An 18,215-nucleotide genomic window follows, 5' to 3' on the forward strand; every position below is an offset into this window, starting at 1 on the left:
ATTTCAGGAGAGAATGGATGAACGAACCCTTCTCTCCCCTGCCAAGGTACGTTTTGGCCAAAGGCACCAACTGTATACGCTAAGTCATATGGAGACCTGCATTAAACGAAACACAAATCCACACAGAGCAATTCCGTCCCATTACAGAGAATACAATGTATTGTACAGAAAATGCTAGTGCTTACGTAACCAGGCGGGAAGGTGGTTCACTGTATTGTCTACAGATCACGAGCAGTTTCCTTGCAACAGTCGTGGATCACTCCTGGCGTGATTATAACATCACTCCCTGTCCCTCTCAAAAGTGCTCCCGTTTGGCTCATAAGTCATATTGTCATCCTGTTTATAAGATCCCCAGGTCTGTGTATTTCGGCAAATCTGCCTCCATATTGTTCTGTTAAACTCTTTGTATGCACTCAGTGGCTTCTCACCTTTTTATAATCCACTGCTACGTATTGGATGGTTGACTCTGTGCTCTGGGTTTCTGCCCTGCCCTGGCCCGTGTCAGCTCAGGAGACAAAGACCACGCCGTCATTCAAGTATACGCGTTCTCACTGCACGCTCTTACAGCCCGGTGTCTTCCTCCGGGGAGCTCTCACCGGTTTTTCTCTTTAAAACTATTTTATTAAGCATTACAATTAAGCATTAAAATATTTCTAAGATCTTTGTTTTTTATTTAATGTTTATTTTTGAGAGAGAGAGAGAGAGAGCTGGGGAGGGGCAGAGAGAGCGAGACAGTGTGAGTGGGGGAAGGGCAGAGACAGAGGGAGACACAGAATCCGAAGCAGGCTCCAGGCTCCCAGCTGTCCGCACAGAGCCCGATGCGGGGCTCGAACTCACGAACCGTGAGATCTTGACCTGAGCCGAAGTCGGGCACTTAACCGACTGAGCCACCCAGGCGCCCCAAAGATCTTTAAAATCAAGTTAATATTCCAGTTTTTAAAAGTTCCGAAGTTTTCATTCCCGATTCTTCAGGTGAAAGGATCCATTCCTAAGGGAAGCGAACCGCCGCTTTGACTATAATCGGGAGAAAATGAACATGATAGATTGAAACTTGCTGCTTGGAAGGTGTTCAGAAATCCATATTCGCACAGTCAGTCTGAACGAATCGAGCCTAGGAGCGTGTGATGTGGCAGATGCTTCGAGGAGAAGGGCTGCGGGGGCTCGGTGCTTGGAACGGAGCGAAGAACACTCAAGGGTGTCTGTGTCCCTTGGAGCGAGAGCATGGAGACCAGAGCCAGTTAAGGAAGCCCCTGCAGATGTCCAGGGAGAGTTCCGGGAGAGTCCTGGGTGCAGCTGTCCGGGGAGGGTTCCAAGAGCATCCTGGGTGCAGCTGTCCGGGGAGAGTTCCTCGAGAGTCCTGGGCTGGCGGGGTGCGTGCTCACGGGGAGGGAGCAGATCTTTGGGGACAGACGGCCCAGGTCCCCGTGCTATTAGCTGCTCTCGTATGACTCCACAAACCCACAGAAATAACACATTTGCAGCAGGTCATATTCCCCTGGAGGAAAGAAGGAATCAGGTTTGCTGGAACCACGTTTCTAGTTTTAGGCAATGCTTTTCCTCCTTCCAGGTGCTCAGTGACTGAAGGAGCTGGGGATCGGGGCTCACTTTGCTCCCAGTGACCACCAAGGACACGCCGCCACCACGGGACACACACGGGAAAGTGGGTCATGAACTTCTCTTTCAAACCCCTCGGTGCCTCTCCAGTAGCAGTTGAAATGCAAACTGGGTTTGGGTTTGCTGGGTTGCTGTCCTGGCCCTTCTCCTGTCTCCTGATTCCTTCATCCCAACACTGGTCCATCCCGTTCCTGGCCACTCTGAGGGTCTTCTCTCAGTGGCTGTCTCTCCAGCTCTTGGCCTGGTGTCCCCTCCCAGCCTGACTTCTGCTTTTTCCCTGGTCCTCTCCTTTCTGACCCTTGAATTCACCCCCATTGTTCTTGTCGTCCTTGTGATGACTTGTCGGTCTGTGTTGTTTGTTTCTTCACTCTGTCCCCCAGGGCATGGGCTGTATCTGTCACTTTACCACATCTACGCACCCAGTGCCCGGCACGGTCCCCCCAGTAGGTGGTACGTGCCTGGTGATGGAGGAGTGCTGGCATTCAAGGCTCTGTCTATAGCACCTCGGCGTTTCGTGCCAAATCTGCTGGTGGGAACAAAGACCCTGATTTGATATACAGAATGCAAAGCTTGTGATTGAGCTTGTTCAATAAATACTGGCGATATGTTTACCAATATGTGTGTTAATATTAATTTATGTATTTTGTATGTACATATATATTTATTATATTTTTTATTTACAGATGCAAATGGTGATCTATATTTTGATGATTAGCCATTAGGCGCTAAGCAGTGGATGTGCATTGCCTTTGGTTCCCCCAGTGATACATATTGGGCATCGTTAACCACCTTTCTAAAAGGGAGGGAACAGGGCGCTGTTAAAGAACTTGGCTAAGTTCACACAGCCAGTAGGTGGAAGTGTTGAGCCATATATACATATGCCTCAATACTATATGTATATACATGTACATGATACACATACACACATACATACACAGACAGACATGTATTATCTGCCCATCTGTCTGTCTTTTACTGGAAATCTTAAGGAAAGCTTTAGCACCTCAGTGGCTTTTAAACCACACTGTGCTTAATTTAATTTAATTTTAGTTATTAAAATTAAATAGTTATCCATGCTTACTAAATACCTAGATGAAATTAGTTTACTCTGGAACACCCTGAAGCACATTTTCATGTAGCTGTAACAAAGGGAGAGGTGCCTAGTAAGAGAGTGTATGGGATTTAGGAATATATATATGAGAATGGTTTGGGTCGTGACTGACCCCCCCAAAATCAGGGAATTAAAAATATCTGGCTCACTATGTCACGTCTAAAGATTGTTTCCACTAACTCCTTTTCTTTTTGTGGAATAGCTTGCTATTTTAAAAACTCAACATGGCTTTACGTTTCCTACATTTTGATCACCTGTAAGCTTAGCATTTGCATATTTGATAATTCATTATCATTATGTGAGGTTCTACTAAATATAAGTTATTAAGAGGGACATCAAAAGTAAATGATGAAATGATGTAGGCATCGTTTATTGGGATCTTACCACATACCAGTCTCTTTAATCCTTATGGCGAAGTAGGTCTTTTGGGCCCTGAATTGTCATCTAGGATGAAAGAGCATTCCAGATGTCTTTGATCCAGCCCAGGGTTTCAATCTGGGATGGGTAGAGCCACAACCCACATGGGCCCCATGCCCAGGCATTTTCTAGTCTGCCTTGGGCAAGTGTATTGCAAGGTGGCCTTTGACTGAGAAAGGATTTATGATAGATTGTGATTCTAGTAACATTTTTGTAGAGTTGGAAAATCAGAATTCCTGTCTTCCACATCCATTCTCGTCAATGTGGACAAATATTTCTTTTCTTTGTTTCTTTTTTTTTTGAGAGACAGAGATAGGGCATGAGTGGGGGGAGGGGCAGAGAGAGAAGGAGACACAGAATCTGAAGCAGGTTCCAGGCTCAGCTGTCGGCACAGAGCTTGACACGGGGCTTGAACTCACAAAACACAAGATCTTGACCCGAGCCGAAGTCGGACTCTTAACTGAATGAGCCACCCAGGTGCCCCAAGAAATATTTCTGTATGAAGAAACTGCTAATGATCTGGTCACTTCTGAACATGAGGCACCTCCAGCCTGATGCAGTAGGTGTTGCAATAGAAAGAATATAGAAGGGAAGGATCCATATTGACGTTCAACATCTGATTTTTTTTTTAAATTTTTTTTTTTGACGTTTTTATTTATTTTTGAGACAGAGAGAGACAGAGCATGAAGGGGGGAGGGGCAGAGAGAGAAGGAGACACAGAATCGGAAGCAGGCTCCAGGCTCTGAGCCATCAGCCCAGAGCCTGACGCAGGGCTCGAACTCACAGACGGCGAGATCGTGACCTGAGCTGAAGTTGGACACTTAACCGACTGCGCCACCCAGGCGCCCCTCAGCATCTGATTTTACATGGTCCAGATCGTCTCGAAAATGTTGAAGCTTTTGTTCTTCTCATTACTCATGTTTATTCTATTATGAATCTCTTCTCTTACCCGTATCTGCATGGCCACTAATAAGTAAATGTAGAAAATAAATGTCCTGGTATCACAATCCATATCTCCTCTTGCGACGTGACAGATTTTGTAATGTGCTCTGTAATCCGTAACTCAGTATGTTTTCTAAGCATGAGAAAAAAACCAGCTTCTCCATGCATAGATTTATGGTAAGCTGACGTATACTCATGTCGGTTTTTTTCTGAATTAGCAGCACACCTACTATTCGTGTAGAGCTCTAATGACAGTAAAGAATAAAGGACCGCTCAGATCTCTCTTTCACGCACTCACACTCATTGTAGACAGGAAGGCAGAGCCTGATTTATGACTTGTTCAGTTCACTCAGGAGCGACAGATCACTGGTTTGTGGTGAATTGCATTTTAACAAGAGACAGAACTTAAATAATGGGAGGGAAACAATGTGCATCTTGTTGCAGCGCCTGGTGAGATTCAAACATCCCTGCCTCCAGATTGATATCTGCAAATGGGAGAGAGACGTGGCTGTCTGTCTAACAACGATTCCTGCTTTTGTACTGTCTTTGGAGAAGGAGCAGGATGCTGGCCGAGTTTCAAAGGGCTCTGCTTTCCAGGAGACGGGGCTTCCTGATCTGACGGCAGTTCACACAGTCAGGGACCCATCCCCGTCCTGAAGGACCACTGCAGGACGGCAGGATGCGTCTCCGAGGGTCGCCTAGCTCCCTGACTAAATTGACCCGCAGCCTGTGCTGGGTTAGAGAACAGCGTCTGCTACACATTGAACACAAGCTCTTCCCCAGTTTCTTGGCGGGAAATAATGCGTTCGAGCGTTTCTGTCTAAAGTGCGCTCTGTCATCCTATTGCAGAATTGTTTCAGGGTGGTTTGGAGAGACGGTGGAGGTTCTCTGTGGAAAGAGGAGGCTGTGGGCCAGTCTGCGTGGTGTTACCCAGTCTTCCCCTTCGATCAGAAATCTGAGTGAGGTGGTCCCGTGGGGCAGACTATGAACGTGGCCTCGATGCCCCAACAGGCACTCGAGGGCTCTCTGGGGCGGTGGTGGCGCCATCTGAAATAGCTTCTCTGGAGCCGGACAAACGCGTCCCAGCAGGATTCTTGCTTAATAAGCCCTTGGATTGTTGGCTCCTTCCTCCTGCTCTTCCTTCCCTGTGTCATTCCTGATGTCCCTGATAGCTGCAGGGTAAGTTTCATCTGGGCATTTGTCTTTCTGAGAAAACCTGCTCCCCGCTTTGGTTTCTAAAGCATTTTCCAGAACGCTAACTTTTATTCTTGAATGCGGTTCACGCAGAGTCAATTATTCCCTCGTAGCCCATTGTTTTTGTTTGTTTGTTTGTTTGTTTGTTTCAGTGTAGTGTAATGGTAAGTGCCTACGCTCTGTGGTCAGACTGTCCAGATCCAGGACATAACCCCCCACCCCATGCCCATCGCTAGTTGTGTGAGCTTGGACAGATTACCAATGAGTAGTAACACAGCACCTACCTCTATGGCTTTTGTGAGTTGAATGAGCAGAGGAGTATGAAGAACTGAGCATGGAGCCTGGCACGGGAGCCTTAGCATTCTGTAGCTGTTTTTAAGATTAACAGACTCAACCTTGACTGGAAGAAACCATGAAAGATGACTTTTACCTTTGTCTCTTCTCATTTTCTTGCTCAAGTCTTCCTAGGGACATTTACTCTGGTTTCCATTCTGTTTTCCCCAGTAGCAGGAGTAGGTCTCTGTGAGGGTGTTTTCATAAATCCTGTGGACTTTGCCCAGCCTCATCCACCTGTGTTAGTAACTGTGGCCCTAGACTGGACACATCCAGTCCTCCACCTTCTTTCTTTGTTTTCTCCATTTTATTTATCTTTGAAGTTTATTTATTTATTGATTTTGAGAAAGAGAGAGAGAGAGAGAGAGGGGAAGCACGAGCAGGGAAGAGGCAGAGAGAGAGGGAGAGAGAGAATCCCAAGCAGACTCCGTACCGTCAGCGCAAAGCCCGAGGCAGGGCTTGAACTCATGAGCCGTGAGATCATGACCTGAGCCGAAACCAAGAGTCAGACGCTTAACTGACTGAGCCACCGAGGCGCCCCTGTTTTCTCCATTTTAGATAAGCTTTGTGGTCCTTGTTGTTGATGATGATGATCGGGACGATGTTTTTTGTTGTTGTTGTTTGTTTTTAGTACAGCGATCAAACTGTACCACCTGGTTGGAGTGCCTGGGTGCGGGACACGTTCTGAAACGATTTAGTCTTCCCTTTCGAATTAAACATATAGGTGAATGTTTTCTTCAGAAACCAAATACAGTTTGGCACTTGTTCCATATCTTTGCTTTTGGGGTCTCCTTCAATGAGTAATTCTCTTTTGGAGGCTCGGTGAACACAGATTCAAAAAGCTCCCCAATATTTTGCTGTGTGTTCCCAGAACACCGGTCAGAGATGTGTATCCTCCTGCTTTGTGAGCATCTCTCTCCGGTATTAAAGCATACCGTACAGACAATATAACTGAGTTCCATCTCCCACATTGTAATGCAGTCCAGTTTTCTTTCTATCCATTTCAGGTTAAAGCAGCTGTAACATAATAGCATGTTTGGCAGTTTATAAATGAAAATCAGTTCTTTTTGAGTTCTCTATTACTTCATGTGCTTAAATGACTTAACAATATCATGGACTGGGGAGGAGGACACGTTGCATGTACAACTTACACAACTTAAAGAATATTGTTACAGCTCTACAATGGAAAGTTGAATTAAAGTGAGACATTCGGGGGTGATATCCAACATATGTGTTACTTGAAAACTGGCGACAGCTTTCTGGACAGGATGGTAGTATTGTCAATGCCACCTCTCAATCAGTGTCCGCATTTCACATTGGAGGTGGGCCTGCTGTGTGTCTTACCGTTACTAGTAATGGGTTGTCTTGTGGCCAAACATACTTTAGTCGTTGTGCCAGTAACATGTCTGCTGGAACAATCTAATTGGATCTGGCAAAGTCCAAGGCCAGTTGAATTGCCCCCTCCCCAAACTAATTGTCCCTGAAATATGTCCCTGTGGATACAGTTGTTGTGTGTATCTTTCCATTTATTTTGAACGCAAAGGTTTATCGCCATATTATCTTAATGGCCCTATAAAATTGAGACACTGGCTGATTGAATAGTAAGCTCCTAACAATAGAGGAAAGAGTAAGAACCGAGGAGGGCACCTTTTGGGATGAGCCCTGGGTGTTGTATGGGAACCAATTTGACAATAAATTTCATATATTGAAAAAAAAAAGAGTAAGAATCAAACTTGATTATTAGAATTTGTATAAAGATAAATGTTAAGGTGTGTCCGTGTCTGAAAGGGTATCATTTCTATCATCAATGGGCTCAAACAAGAAGCTATGGACATAACACTATGAATGGTAAATATGAAATTCAGTTGACAAACTATAGGATTCTTAAACTCTTCATGAGCTTGGCGATTGAGTAAAGGTTCTGCCATAATTTTGTCCTTTCTGAATCCCTATTTTTAAGCTAATTATGAGACCAGGAAGCTGGAAGGCAGTGACCCCATCTCGACACACTCCGCTCTTCTATATGGATTCTCCAGCAACCCAGAAATGAGAAAATCAGAGTCGATTCTCACAGTTACATGGTCACCATAGTAACTGGAATTGCTAAAGCTAATTCAGGACACTAAGCTGATAGTTTCAGTTTTTATTTCAGTTTTCACAAATGAAAACCATCTTAAAGTTCTCGCTAAAAAAGCACATAAATTATGTCGGTCATACTCCCGTGTACAAGTAAGATCAAAGAATTTTGTTGTCTTGTACACAAACAGGGTACCATGGTGCTCCTATGTTCTGAATCGCATTGCATATTTTTCATCTCATTTTCTCCCACTCTTTCTTTTTTTGTACATTTATTTATTTATTTTTGAGAGAAAGAGAGAAAGCGCACAAGCAGGGGAGGGGCAGAGAGACAGAGGGAGACACAGAGTCCAAAGCAGGCTCCAGGCTCTGAGTCTACTGTTGTTTGACCTTTGAGGTTGTCAGCGCAGAGCCCGACATAGGACTCAGACCCAGGAACTGTGAGATCATAACCTGAGCCGAAGTCAGACAGACGCTCAACCTTACAGAGCCACCCAGGCACCCCGTCCCACTCTTTCTGAAGAGCATGTCAGGATATACAAATAAACTAGTATATGTTGCTTTAAAAGTCTGTTGCAAAAGTTGCTGCCCAGTTTTGATGGCATTAGTGTCCTGTGACTGGGTGCTGTGTTAACTCAGGATGCTTATGTGTGGAATCGTGCGGGCGATTCCTTGTCATTTAGGACTTGCGTACAGTGTTCTGTCCCTAGCACAGGTCACCGAGCTGCTCATGGGGCTCTCGTTCGTCCCTTAGGAGCCAGGCATTGTCTGCACAAAAGCACGTGTCCTTGGAAAAAACACTGAGGAGGTAAGACATACAGAGATACCATATGAATGTTCACACTTTTCTTCTTCCCTCTTGTCTCCAGAACCAAACTTCGTGTCATCTTATGACATCGGAAATTTCACCTACTTCTTTTTCCGAGAAAATGCCGTGGAGCACGACTGTGGGAAAACCGTGTTCTCCAGAGCTGCCCGGGTCTGCAAGAATGACATCGGGGGGCGGTTCCTACTGGAGGACACCTGGACCACGTTCATGAAGGCTCGCCTGAACTGCTCCCGGCCCGGGGAGGTCCCCTTTTACTACAACGAACTGCAGAGCACTTTCTTCCTGCCCGAGCTGGATCTGATCTATGGCATCTTTACGACCAACGTGTAAGTAACTGGAAGAAAATTCTTTCCCTGCTCCTCTGTCCATTGTGCATGCGTCTGCTGTTCTTTGACCTTTGAGAAGTTGGAAAGTTGCTTTAAAGGAAATCTTTCTTATTTTACTGGGCCAACGGCCAAATAAATGTTTGAGTATGAATTAAATATTATGCAAATACAGTGTGATTTCTGAGACTTGGTATTCGGGAAATAAAGTGAAGCAAAAAAAGTTTCAGTCTGTCCTTAGGTAATTGTAGCATCAAGTTACCCGACTGTAATTTTCTCCTTCCTGATTCACCGATGTGTTCTGGGCACTGTCTGAAATGCTGGTACATATTAGACGCATTTTTTTTTCCACATGCAGTTACGCACTTGGGCACAATGAAGGCAGTGTTTTCTGAGTCTGATCTTTGAGTAGTATATTTCGTGCCCACACCTCCGGTCGTAAGTGAAACGCACATTGTCACTTTCCCGTAGCTGCATTTTCAACCGTTGTTCTAGGAGACGGCTAACCTGGGCAGGCTTTTCTAAAATGATGACTGTACTTTAAAAATATCCTTGAAAAAAACGATAACATCTTTTTGTTTTTCTTGTGGGAGGTGATACTCCTAGCTCCAGAACTGATAAATTTTGGATAAGGGAAAGCATGTGAAGTTTCCTGATCTTTCGTTCACTCTTACTCTGGTGGAGTTGTAGCGTGACCCACATCTATTTCCCATTCTTTGCTGGTGTGCGGTGAAAGATTCAACAGGATCACATCCCGCCCCCGGGGGTGACAGATCCCCTTTTCATACTCAGACTCTGGGCCCCCTTTCAGTGGTAACGGTGGTCCGCAGTGTGGACTCTGCTTTGGACCATCTTTGAGTCTCTATTCTGGCAACTTAACAATGCAGAAAAAATGGAATCAAGGCAGTTTGAAAGTGCTGATAAAGAGTGTGGGATGACCAGCCATTCCAGCTTGTCTGGGATCGTCCCAGCTTCAGCATCTAGACGAGTCCTGCATCCCAGGGAAACCCCGGGGTCCTGGGAGAATCGAGGATGCCTACCCAGGAATTGGTGTAGAACCCCTTGATCTGCTCCTTTCTTCCATGTTACTCTATCCCTCTGTCCTCTCCCCTGCTGAGCTTAAGTGTTAACAGTCACTCGATAATAACATTTACTCCGTGAAGAGTCTTCTTTCTGACGTGAAGTTAGAAGAAGGCTGAAATGGATGGCGCCCCACCCACCCCCACCCCACCATGACCACCTTCATTGTAAATCTGGTTTTCAACCCCAGAGCTTATTTTCCCTCCTTGATACGTTTCTTTTAAAAAATCAATTTATAGTTTCTGAAGCTGATTTGCTTTCCAAAACCCAGTTTAAGAAATTGCGTCGGCTGCCCAAGATGAATGTTCAGTTGCTGACTTGACATCAATTTTACACACAATGGGAGCTGGGCTTACTTAGCTGTTCATTCCCCTGGCTCTGGGCAAAGACAATTTAAAAAGTTATGGAAATACTGCGTCTGGACTGTTCAATGGTCAATTTAGACACTCGCAAAAATAAGTTTCAGACTATTCCAGACGATTTGTTTAGTGTTGCAAGTGTCCATCATATTGGACATCACCCAGTATATAGCATCTATCTATATCTGTCTATCTATCTATCTATCTATCTATCATCTATCATCTACTATCTATCTATCTATCTATCTATCATCTATGTGTCTATCTATCTATCTATCTATCTATCATTTATCTATCTATATTATAGGTAGAATTGCTAGATCTTTCCTTTCTGTCTCAAACACTTACTCTCACCAGGTCTTGGGAAGAACTTTCGGATCCATCCATTTCTAGTTCCACCATACGCCCCGCCTCTCTTCGTTCTCATGTCTCAGCCTTGATCTTACCTTCTGGACAGATGACCCACATTCTTGACAAGACTTGCTCCAAACCGAAAGAAAATGATGATGGGGGGCAGCCAGCAGTGGATGAGTACATCACGCTGTGGCTCAGCTCTCTGGTGTTGCTGCTCATCGTTTGCTTTGCCTCTGTATATTCATCAAGGTCTCTTAGCACTGGGGAGTGGGGATGAAGGTCACTCCCCTCGCTCATTCTGCCCTAGGACTGGGTGGTTTTCTCACCCCTTGGCCATGAGCTGGGCTGCAGGAAATGGCCTACTTACTACCGCGTGGAGTCGCTGAAGGTTTTACCGTCGTGTTCCCGGGTGTCTAAAAATGGTGGCTCACAGACAGCAAAAACCCGAGCTGTGCTCGAAAAAAGCAGATTTCTATAACCAGACCATATTTTGCTGTTTCCACAGTTAGCAAAAGGGCGCCGGACTCCTGAGAGCCTCTCATTTACAGCTGTCTCGGCAGAGCCTGAACTCTGATTTAAGGTTTCGAGATTTCCTATGTCGGTGCCATGTCAAATTTTTCTCTCTGACCCTTCGGACTTAAAATGCTTTTCGAATTAAAAAAAATGTACATAAATGAAGGGTCTCTGACAGGGACTTTTTGCAAAATGCTTTCGGTTGATTATTTTTGAAAGGCTTGCAAACAGACACCGCTCTCTGGGGATCTAACAAAAAGGAGCAGCAGCCACAGTTTGCCCGCCGCCGTCTGAAAGAACCAGATGAACAGTTGGGACAAGAGCCACCCGGACCGTTGAGAGGCTCCAGCCCCCGGAGGAGAACGTCTTTTTCCTCCTGTTTTTAAAAGGCCTGACATACGGCTCTTTACAACCCTCTGTCCTCTTGTTGCGGCTGAGTGAATTAATCCCATCCGGCAGGATTAGAAGTGTCATAACCGCTAAATAGTCTTGTTTCTGCACCCAAGTGTTTGTTCTCCCACAAGGAGACCACAGAGTGACATCAGTCACTGCTTCGGCTTCATCCCTGTGTGGGGGGGGACCTAGGACACTGTGATCCTGAGGTTCTCCGGAAGGTGCCTGCGCTAGGGGTCCCCGCAGGACTCTGACCTGCCCCCCTTCCTCTCTCTTCCCTCCCCCTCCCCCTCCCCCCAGGAACAGCATCGCTGCCTCGGCCGTGTGTGTCTTCAACCTGAGTGCCATCTCCCAGGCCTTCAACGGGCCCTTCAAGTACCAGGAGAACTCGCGCTCCGCCTGGCTGCCGTATCCCAACCCCAACCCCAACTTCCAGGTAATTTCAGGGGGGTGGGGAAGGCACTCATTCCTCTTGTGTAGACAGCCTGGGACAGTGTAAAGCTGGGTACGTGCACAACGCAGCTGGGGTCTCCCCTGACCCTCACGGACGTGCCCACGCTCAGCCTGGCTCACAGAATATGGCCGAGGCCTTTTGTCAGCTGAGGTGCCCCGGGCCGAAAAGGGGCCTTTTGTCAGCTGGGACGCCGAGGCTGAGCTGAAAAAGGCCAGAATAAAGCAGCAGGCTGGGAAGCCAAGCTTCAATTAGTGCTAATGATGGCGGACCCTGTGTCCCCAGAAGCTCTGATCCCTAATGAATGACGCCGTAGTGAATGGAGCCCAGGGCACAGAGCAGTGGAGACGCACAAACAGAATTAGAGCACTAATTGGTGAACGTGGGGAGATTTCCTGTCGGGGTGAGTGGGACGTGATGATGCAGCTGGGGGGAAGCAGAGCAGGTGGTGGCCATTAGCTCACGAATCACAAAATTGCAGGATGTTTGAGCTATAAGGGGCTCTACGTCATTTTCTCTCATCTTCCGATGTTCAGAAGAAGCTGGGACCAAAAGAAATGTGATTTCCTCATGTCTGGTCCATCAGCAGGTGTATTAGTCTGCTCACGCGGCCATCACAAAATACCACCGACTGGGCGGCGTGAATGACAGACGTATGTTTCGTCACAGTTCTGGAGGCTGGAAGTCCAAGATCAAGGTTCTGGCTGATTCAGTTTCTGGTGAATCGCTTCCTCTCTTAAAAATGGCCACCGTCTGACTGTGTCCTCACGTAGCCTTTCTACAGTGACTGGGGGGAGACCCTAATCCTGTGGGATCAAGGCCCCACCCTTGTGAACCCACTGAACCTTAATTACTCCCTTCCAGGCCCCATCTCCAAAGACAGCCACCTTGAGGGTTGGGGGTTCAACATATGCAACTGGGGGAGACACAAACATTCAGACCGCAGCAGCAGGCTTCCCTCGAGGGCCCCCCTTCTGACACGGATGCTCATACGATCATTGTCGTCGTCATCGTGCGTGTAATTTTTAGTACCGCCGCGTTCAAGACTCTGTGCTCGTCATGTTGCCCGCTGGCAACGGTGTTGGGATCAGTGACAAATTCTCCCGCAGACAGAGAGGGGTGCCGAGCCTCCGTGCAGAGATTCAGTCAGGCCAAGGACACTGGCTGATCAGTCGCTGAGCTGAGATCTCAACGCCAGTCCTCAGATGCAAAGCCCCACCCTCTTCTGGCTAAAAGACCATTAGTTACCGTAACTAATCCGAGTTAGAACTGGGTTCTGTACCCAGGCGTCCACGTTCTGGTTGATCATCCCACCACCTAAAACTTTTGGCTTTTGAGAAAACTAGGAGTATAGAAAGGGTTCAATTATTTTATACTTTCCTTGGACTTTGGCAGGAGCCGTTCAATTGTAACTGTTTTGAAAGAATTTTTTTTTAATTAAATTTTTGGTAATTTAAGAGCATGGGATCGGGGACAGATGGGTGGTTTTTACAACCTCTTTGCCATTTTGATGCTTTACTGGGGCATTCTGTTAGCATCTTCTGTCTCTCGTTCTCATCAATAAGATGAGGAAAGTGGGATACGAAGGCACAGGAATATTTTAGGAATAAACTTTGGTAATATTGATTAATATGCCTTGCTGACTGTAGAATGTAGTTGGAGAAGGTGACTCTTAGGGACCATTCACTGGGTGCCTTCTGGGGTTCCACATTGTGTCAATGCTTTATATACCTGCCCTGCTGTCTCCTCTCCCCAGCTCTGTAAGGTAGGCATCGTCATCCACGCTTTAGAAGTCAGGAAACTGAGTGACCGATTTATATTTATCACCCTAGCCCCGCTACTCAGAAAATTCAGTACCGGTTCAGTACAAAGAGATTCATATCACAGGTCAAGCGACTAACAGCTTAGTGGGAACCAACCCTGAAGTGACCACGGCTCCTCATGGCATAGACGGTTTATGTCATTATCAACTGAACACTGACGCTTTGCCCCTTTGTTGAGTCTCCATCTGAATTTCTCCCTGTCCTCAGATGATGGGGTACAGCATAACTGTTTAAGAAGGCCCTCCGTAAAATCCTGAAGGTGGAATATATCATTCCTCTTAAGAAGGTGCTTTGTAAAGTCCTGAAGGTGAAAAACAATTAACGAAGATGCTCCCTTTATTTACAGTGTACTCTTAATGCCTTGATGTTTCTATTGCAAAAGTCTTCCTAATGAACAGTGACTTAATAAACCCCTGATGCCTTACCACCTCCAGGCAGTGGATAACTTTTAGCCCTTTTGTCTGAACATATTTGTAGCACACAGCAAAATCTCTCATTTCCTAAGGCCACGGGCCTCTGGTTTTATAATGCCAGTGTCACACGGTGAGGCTTACTCACGTTTATGAGATGGGAGTAGGTTCATGCCACGTAACAGATGAAGCTTGCACAAATGTGACATGCATTTCAGGCAGGAAGCTTGCTTAGCTGGGCTTAACTTGTTAGGGTAGAATTTAAGATTTACAGGGAACTAAAATTTAAATTTTTTTTAATGTTTATTTATTTTTGAGACAGAGAGGGACAGAGCATGAATGGGGGAGGGTCAGAGAGAGAGGGAGACACAGAATCCGAAACAGGCTCCAGGCTCCGAGCTGTCATGACGCGGGGCTCGAACTCGTCAACCGCGAGATCGTGACCTGAGCCGAAGTCAGATGCTCAACCGACTGAGCCACCCAGGCGCCCCAGGGGAACTCAAATTTTAGATGATGACAATTCCTTGTATATTTTCTGGTACAAAAATGTACCAATGGTTTTCTTTTGGTTTATCGTATTTGATAACCATGATAGCATTGGCATCCTTACTGATATTCATGAGACCATGTAGCTGGCACAGGGTGGGAATACATTTTGAATTAAGGATCCTTCCACTAGTCGTTATGTTTGCAGTAACCAACAGTGAGAAGTGGTTCAATTTTTTCCATTCTTGTTTGCCTAGTGACATTTGGAATTTTATGCAGCATTTATAATAAGAAGTAGCAAGTTAGTTGGAGGAACAGAAATGTGATTCAGGTTCAGGAAGAAGAATGGGTCGGGAAGGACAGTGCATCATTTTGCAAGATGTAATACAGAAACCTCAATTGAGAACAATAACAAAACAGCAAAAGATAGCGTTTTTATAGTTGCAATCTAGAAACCACCGTAAGTAGTTCTGTGGAAGCCTACCCCGTTAGAGCCTGCGGTCCAAGTCATCTTCGCCCTGAACTTCACTAGGAAAACAGCATTGGTCGGTAACAGGAAACACCATCCAGACCCAGTGAACAGACTCCGCAATTTTCTGTGCGTTTTTGACAACCACCAATCAGAAATGATGGAGCTAAAATGGAAAACAGACCCTTAAGTGGTCAGACAGATGAGGAGGTCATTCTTGGGCCAAATGAAGGGGTTGACCAGGTCCTCGGGACCCTGTGATACACAGTGCACATTTGCAGTAAGATGGGAAGAAGAGAGCCAATCAGATCGGGCACTCTGAGCACGAGGCCGGGTGGTTGTGGAGCTGTGCAAAACTCCAGCAAACTGGAAAGAGGATGGGATCTATTGTCTCTGCAACAAACAAAAATGCGAGTATTATAGCATTAAAAAAATGAGTCGAATGACTGTCTTTATTACTTTCAGAAGTGTTAGCAAGACAACCATTGTGGTTTGTAACCCACTTGAGGACCGTGACATTTGTTTTGTTACCCTCTTGCACGGAGTCCCCAAGGTGTCACAGAGACACCTGCGGGAACCCAGTGTGTGAGGCACAGCTAGAGAATTTGCAGCACATTAGAGAGCTAGATGGGTTACTTACGACCCAATAAATATATACTGTAAATCTAAATAGCCTTCAAAATATGAGAAAGAATCCTTGGGTGAGATATTTATTATAGGCTGGAAAAATAAACCAAGATGTCGTAGAGCAGAGTTCAAAATTAGTTCCTGGCCAACGATGTTGTTACCCAGTTCCGATGTGTGGTAGTTTTTCCCGTACTGTGAAGTAATTTCCCAGCACCGTCTGGGTGTCCTACCATTCGACTCAATTCGGACACTATTTACCTGGAGAGAGCATCGGATCTCACAGGTGCAAGGGTCAGCTCTACAAGCCTTCTGCCCCACCTCTTGCCACTTCAGGTGCTGATCTGAAGTCCAGTTCCTCACCTGTGCTTCGGAACCTCTGGTTACCAATGGAAAGTTCCAATGATCGCTGCCCTGGGTTCAATTACTTTGCTAGTGGGGCTCACAGAACTCAGAGAAACATTTTATTGACTAGGTTACTGGTTTGTTATGAAATGAGCTAACTCTGGAGGCGATACACCAGGCAAGGTCTGGGGAAAGGCACAGAGCTACTCCGTGCCCTCTCTGAGCCCTAAATCTCCACATGTTCACCAACCCAGAAACCATCTGAACCCTGTCCCTTTTGGGGTTTTATGGAGGCTTCGTTACATGGGCAAGATTGATTGAATCATTGGTTATTGGTGATTGAACTCCGTCTCCATCCCCTCTCCCCTCCCTGGAGGTCAGGGGTGGGCTGAAAGTTCCCTATCTTCTAATTATGTGATTGGGTCTCTAGCCCACTGGCCCAGAGGTGCCTCATTAACATGACAAAAGGCATCTTTACTGCTCTTGACACTTAAAAAATTCCCATGGTTTTAGAAGCTGTGTGTCAGAAAGAGGACAAAAACCAAATATGTATTTCTTACGAGTCACGATATCACAATGGCAGTTCAGGTTGATGACTTAAGATATGGGGTCCAGGGTAAAAAAAAAAAAATGATAAGGGGAGGTCAGTGGTCCTACTACCCAGCTCTAGTCCAAGGAGGCCCCCAGGCTCTCGCAGACCCCCAGATTCCTCGAGGGCAGCACAAGGTCCTCAGTTTTGTGTTATGACTCCTGATTTCTGCGATGCATTAAAAAACAACAACAAAAACCACACACTGTGCCTAAGACACAAAACCTGTGTGTTAAACTTCACCCAACAAGTAGGTAACTAAGTGCCACCTATGCTTACGCACCGTCATCGGTTTCAGGAAGAGCAATCTGGCAAACACAAAGTCACTCTCAGAGCCAGAGCTCACCTGGGTAGACCTCAGACGGAGTCTGGGAGAGGACTTTCATTTTGTAACACATTTGTTAACAGGCAACGTCCCTGTCCCTTAAGTGCTACTGTTAAATATGATGACGATGTGAAATCTCCTAGCACAGCCCCCTGTCCCATGAGCAGCTGCCTGTGTATTCACCCATTGATTCCTTCCTTTACTTATTCATGCATTTCCCTCTGGCCACTGAAGCCCAGTGCACCATAGAATTGCTGTCCTACTACAAGACAGATTTGCCATTGGTTGAATGGCTTCTCTGCCAGGCACACTGTTTTGTTCCTTGGCATCTACAGGCACTTTCAATTAATTTACAAATGCCTTCCACTGATGATCTCAGCTGGCCTCACAACTGCCCTGGGAAGTGAATAGAGCGAGTGTTTTTCTAGCTACTTTATAGGTAGAGACAGAGGCTGAGAAGCAGCGTCTTACTTGAGACCGCATGGCTCCTGGGGCAGCAGCACGGAGCCCTTCGCCTGGCCGTGATCCCATCACCTGTGGACCCATCGCCTGGCATAGGGGCTGTCCCTGCAAGGAAATGGGACATTGCACATTGGACAAGACTCGGGATCCATTTCTCTCTGACACTCTCTAATTTTACAACCGGCTTATCATTTTACAGCATGTAGGGCATTTTTATCAAGTGCTACAAAAAACTATCACCTATTTTTATTTTCTTTTTTCTTTTTCTTTCTTAAGACAGAGCATGGGTGGGGGAGGAGCAGAGAGAGGGAGACACAGAATCGGAAGCAGGCTCCAGGCGCTGAGCTGTCAGCGCAGAGCCCGACACGGGGTGCGAACCCACGGACCAGGAGATCATGACCTGAGCTGAAGTCGGACACTTAACCGACTGAGCCACCCAGGCGCCCCTCATCTATTTTTAAAAAGCAGTTTCCATCTTACACTTTTCCCCCTGTAACCTGTGATAAAACCAAGTATTAGAAATGACGTGTTATAAACGGCAGTCTCAGATGATATGGACAGGGAAATCTGTTTCTATCAAACTTGCTTATGGGAAGTTCTGCTGGGGGTTAGTCTTTGCTGGTCCCAGGATTCAAGCTTCGGAAAGAGTTGAGAAAGATCAGTGGGGATTCTCTGATTGTGTGCTCTGCCCCA

At 46.1% G+C, this 18,215-nt stretch overlaps 1 protein-coding gene across 1 annotated transcript in view; it reads left to right on the plus strand.

Moving 5' to 3' along the window:
• SEMA5A (semaphorin 5A) overlaps positions 1–18,215 on the plus strand; it is a 474,488-nt gene that overhangs the window by 317,157 nt on the left and 139,116 nt on the right. The window contains exons 9-10 of the mRNA XM_049648285.1: positions 8,557–8,842; positions 11,839–11,974. Coding sequence (XP_049504242.1) covers positions 8,557–8,842; positions 11,839–11,974 — 422 coding nt within the window. The remainder of the gene's footprint in view (positions 1–8,556; positions 8,843–11,838; positions 11,975–18,215) is intronic.

Source organism: Panthera uncia (assembly GCF_023721935.1).
Source record: "Panthera uncia isolate 11264 chromosome A1 unlocalized genomic scaffold, Puncia_PCG_1.0 HiC_scaffold_17, whole genome shotgun sequence".
NCBI classification, from domain to species: Eukaryota; Metazoa; Chordata; class Mammalia; order Carnivora; family Felidae; genus Panthera; species Panthera uncia.